This window comes from Triticum aestivum, chromosome 2B (assembly GCF_018294505.1).
Source record: "Triticum aestivum cultivar Chinese Spring chromosome 2B, IWGSC CS RefSeq v2.1, whole genome shotgun sequence".
In the NCBI taxonomy this organism is placed as follows: domain Eukaryota; kingdom Viridiplantae; phylum Streptophyta; class Magnoliopsida; order Poales; family Poaceae; genus Triticum; species Triticum aestivum.
In genome coordinates, this window is record NC_057798.1 from 639,902,367 (window position 1) to 639,907,359 (window position 4,993).

A 4,993-nucleotide genomic window follows, 5' to 3' on the forward strand; every position below is an offset into this window, starting at 1 on the left:
TCTTCTACTGGTTTAGTTTCCGCCGCCATACAACAAAGCCATGCCCTAGTTTTTCTTCCCGCTGCCGTATTATTTTCTATCTGTCACCACCTAAAATCTGTTGGTAGAAGGCAAAATGTTTTGGTCGGCACTACTTCATTTTTGAGTTTCCCAATATATATATTGCGAAAGGAGTCTCCCAATTCTTTTGATATACGAATTATGGTCTATCATATATACATTTGATATACAAGTTTAGGACAATTCTTAACGTCACTTTATTATTTGATGTTATATTTCTAAGTTACATTCATATATTCCTTAGTTCCTTTTGAAGTAATGTTCCTTGCTTTATCCCGGCGACAAGCTACCAACGACCTTCTGCCTGTGCTAGTGCTAACCGTACAGAGAGCTACAGTTGTTGTCATATGAGAGGTGAGGTTTATTGATCTTTGTACATACATATTCCTATTTCCTGCTTCTTTTTTTGTAAATGCATAATCATATTTCGTGCTGCACTACATATAGTGATAATGGTGCCTTTTCTAGGATAAGGTAGCCTGTATTATGATGCACCATTATATTGGTAAGAAATGTTGCTGGGGGTTCCTTTCTCCTTAGAGATAATCATCCTGGCCTCATTGGCTATTTGGAACACTCGAAACGATTTTATTTTCAAAGGCATTGTTCCCAATCTCTATAATTGAGAAAATTCAAAGAGGAGCTCAAATGGATCATTTACAGGGCTCACAGAAAAGAATACTCCAACTTAGAAGATTGAGTCGCCTCTTTTAGATAGTTGGCCTCTCTTTGAGTTGTTGTAGTATTATGTATAGTGCTTTTTCCTGGTTTTTATGAACAATTTCTTGCATATTTTTAAAAAAATCAATAAAAAATACACGCAGCAAAGTCTTGTTTCCCCTCAAAAAAGTGCATCAAGCACTAAAGTTTACTTGCAGCTTCTGTACCAAGCACAAATAGCTCAAATAGGGTTTGGATGCTTGAAATTTCGTTTTTGCTCACATTTCCTTCGTTAAGCACTACTCCCTCCGTCCGGGTTTATTGGGCCCGTAAGTGACAACACCAAGACCAAGGAAGCGCACGCATGTAGAGATTTAGGAAATAAATGTGCTTAATTTGCTCTCTAACTGCCCTATTAAACAACCATATTAACTAGAGCAACGCATGCAGCGGAAAAAAATTATATGAGACCAGGTCTCATATAAATCAGGTGAGACCCGCCCTGATGGATGACATGTGGCATTCACAAATCACAAAGCATCTAATCTCTCCCCCCCTGATTTCAGGTGGGGGTGGGGTGGATGCTTTGTGATTTGTGAATGCCACGTGGCATCCATTAGGATGGGTCTCACCTGCTAATCCGTGAGACCTGGTCTCATAGAATTTTTTTCCGCATGCAGCCTGCATCCATGCCCAATCGGCGAGGTTCGTGCGCCAGCTTCGATGCAACGGTGCATGCACAGGAGCAATTTCAGGTAATAAAGTAAGGTAATTAATGTACGGGCCTAATAAACAGGTACAACCATATGTGGCTTACGGGGCCCAATAAACCCGGACGGAGGGAGTATATGTCAATCGGCAACACATGTTGAATTGTTTTTCTAGCATTAAGTCATTCTTTGTAACAATGAGGGCCATGTGCACAATTCGGTATACGGACCAAATTTGGGCGCACTTCCACAGTACAAAAAAGTGATTCCCAAAACCCAATATCAAAATCGCAATGTGTATTGCCGGGTGCCTATATATAACTTACAAATACGATGAAAAAAGTGATAAAAAGAGGAATTTTATGAAAGCTTTTTGGACCCCCCCACTTCCCTCTCTGAGATGAGTCCCCTAGCTTTTTACAGCATGCAATTAAACCTTCATAGTGGGAGCCACATTTACGCGACCGGTCGTCCGAGCCACGGGATAAGACCAAATTAGAATCCTTTCCTAGACCTCACCTGATGAGGGAGCTTCTAACAATGTGTGTGTGTGTGTGTGTGTGTGTGTGTGTTTTACGGCTGGCATTAGCCAGCCTGAATCTTATGGAAGTGATATGGAAAGGTGAGGCCGCTGTGTCCAAGAAATTTATTTTGTCTCTCCGGTCTTCTTGTTCAAACTCTTGTTGAGAGAATCATTATCGGTCACGCGTGATATACGCGTTGTGCATGGATTTGTCCGACAGCTAGGCCGAGCTTACTTGCCTTACTGGCATGTAAGTAGAATTCTGCTTGGCCGACGTCAAACACTTATAAAACCACCTCTACGTCAGTACAATTTTTATGAGCAAAACGAATGAATTAAAGCAGATGCGTGGGGGCAGTTCACCATCTCCCGCATCTCCCTTCCTTCAGCAACCCCTGTTGCCCCATGACAACGAGCACTTTGCAGTTGCATGTGCCGGCCATACTCGCCTTCTCACTGCTGGTACTTTCATGCGGGCGTTGTGCTGCCCGGGAAGTACCAGGAGAAGGCCACCTTCGGACATGGGACTGGCACTTCATCGAGGGCTTCGTCGTCTGCCTCATCGTTTCCCTACTGGCAGTCCTGCTCTTCTGCGTATGCCGTAGAGGAAAAGGCGGCGCCGTGGCGGCCGTCGAAGGCAGCCGAGAATGGTCACGGGCAACCGCCGGGCCACCCAAGTCCGACCACTACATGTCAATCAACGCAAGCATGGTGCGCAGTGCGCAGACGACCCCCGACGCGCGGCCCCGATCCTCCGACGTCTCTCCCGATTCCAGGCGCCTCCCGCCGTCGCCAGAGAAGCTGCTTTGGATGCTCCTCGCCTTGCCCGTGCCCGCCGACGAGCGTGCTCCTGCAGCCACCCAAAACGGCTGGCCGCCCGTGCAGCGGCCGGAGAAGGATGCCGTGATTATGGATCCCTTCTCGCCCTGCTCACGGGCATCCTGGGTGAGACCTAAGGAGATTGACTACGAACGGCTTCAAGTAGCAACCAACGACTTCCACATGAAATCTCGGATGCGCAAGCCGGGTTGCCAGTCCGGGTTGCCAGTGGGTGGTGTACAAAGGTACCAAATTTGTGGCCGACGACGGCTTGCCCGCTGTTGTGGTCATCAAGAGGTTCCACGAGATCATTAGCACGGAGCAGAGGGAGCGTATGGTGGACGATCTCAGCCGCATGACCACCCTACAACACAAGAACGTCGTAAGCCTACTCGGTATGTGACCAAGATGCAGTTCATTTACCTATATTTTTTTGTCAGATATAGAATCACACTTATGGCAAATGTTAACATGCTCCCTCTTACCCCCTCTTTTTACATGTGAGGTAAGAAGATAAGAGTTAATTAAACCACTAATTAATAAGATCAATGACTAAGATCTATTATACACTCTTATCTCTTGTGTGAAAAGAGTATGTTTTTTATCAACAAATTATGCACCGATAGAGTAACGGTTAAATCGTACAGAAATTTTATCTGGATGACGTTGGCTCCAAGAGGGTGGCATTTCAAATGTTATTGTTGTAGTTTTAGTTGTGTTGACTATGGCAGTTCCTTCAGAGAGCGACATAACATTTTCGGGGAGGATGACAATTTTGAGCCTTGAACCCAGAAAATGCAAAGCTGTTCTAAAGAAACGGCCACCCTCCACAATAAAATGCCATCGAAACGTTTGCAAATGCCATCCCTCCCAGCGAATGTTTGCCAGCGAAGGGGATTCTAAACGTACTATAGGAACATTGACGGTTGATTCTCTGCAGGATACAGCTTCGGAAATGGTTATTTTCATCTGGTGTACAGCTACATGCCCAACCGCAGCTTGGACAAACGCCTCTTCCGCGAGCCCCGCGGGACAGGCTTGACCTGGCCGCTCCGCTACAGCATGGTCAACGACGTCGCCCGGGCGCTCTACCACCTGCACGTCACCAACGTTCCCCACGGGTCGATCAAGGCGTCGAACATCTTGCTCGAGCAAGACTTCGCCGCCAGGCTCCACGGGCACTTTGGCTACCAACCCGACCAGAGCAACACGCCCCGCGGTTCACTGGAGGCGGACATGCTGCAATTCGGTGTGCTGATATTGCAGGTCGTATGTGGGCCCCAGGGGCGGAGCCAGGCTAACACGGCGCCCTGGGCCTGCTTCATCGCTACAGTGTTCAACTGGGTTCAACAGTCCAAAATCGCTATAGTCAACGAAGAAATAAATCTTCACGGCGGCCTGGGTCCTGCCTCCCACGGCCGGGGATCACCGACTGAACTGGTGGACTGGGTTTGGACACTTCACGGGGAAAGTCGCTTCCTCGAGGCGGTCGACCCAGCTGCGCGGGGGGACGACTTCAACTCTGCTCAGGCGACCAAGCTTCTTCTCATCGCCCTCTCGTGCACATACCCGGACCCAGCGGCACGGCCGACTATCTATGAGGTGCGCAGGATCTTATCAGACGAAGATCCACTGCCAGATGTTCCTCCATCAAAACCCACCTGAGACACCATTCATACTCCCTCCATTCCAAACACAGCCGTAGGTCTGTACTTATAGTTTTACGTTGGTTCTAAGGCTGTTGTTTGGTTGAGTTGTAGATTCTGAAAAAGTTGTTGTGAGCTGTGAGAAAGGTGTTGTGAACTTTCAGGTGTCGAAAAGTTGCAAGCTGTTTGACTTAAACAAACTATGATACTAAATTTAGCTGTCAATTATGTAATGCCCATGGTGCCTGAGTCTGAGTGAATATGTTTATATGCTAATTGTAAGTGCATCTAGTGCCATCCATAGTTGGTTTTGGAGTATTGACGACAAACGTGGTTGTGAGACTAATGTGTTTGTGAGAATTGCAGGATAACATAGGTAGTAGTCCCTTATTGATTCGGTTTACCTATCAGAGATGACCCCTAAAAATGTGTGAAGACATTGAAGACAATGGTGGTTCGTGAAGACATTCATGATGAAGATTATGACATGTGAAGATATTCACTTGAACACTATGGAGTGCAAAATATAGTTGTTTCGTAGTTTCCTTTCTTCTTTATTGAGTCATGGGAACCAC

The 4,993-nt window shown here is 46.6% G+C and overlaps 1 protein-coding gene across 1 annotated transcript; it reads left to right on the top strand.

The window, feature by feature from the left end:
- The first annotated feature begins 2,962 nt into the window (after positions 1 to 2,962).
- Positions 2,963 to 4,447, top strand: LOC123041854 (L-type lectin-domain containing receptor kinase VIII.2). The gene is made up of 2 exons (XM_044464408.1): positions 2,963 to 3,167; positions 3,713 to 4,447. Exons 1-2 carry the CDS (start codon positions 3,107 to 3,109, stop codon positions 4,435 to 4,437), a joined length of 786 nt encoding a protein of 261 aa, XP_044320343.1. The 5' UTR covers positions 2,963 to 3,106; the 3' UTR covers positions 4,438 to 4,447.
- The last annotated feature ends 546 nt before the right edge of the window (positions 4,448 to 4,993 follow it).

What these genes read in the sequence shown, in the direction of transcription:
- LOC123041854 (XM_044464408.1), top strand. Translation starts at nt 3,107, where the DNA reads ATGGTGGACGATCTCAGCCGCATGACCACCCTACAACACAAGAACGTC. An exon ending in GAACGTCGTAAGCCTACTCG is followed by an intron (nt 3,168 to 3,712) that starts GTATGTGACCAA and finishes GATTCTCTGCAG; the next exon opens with GATACAGCTTCGGAAATGGT.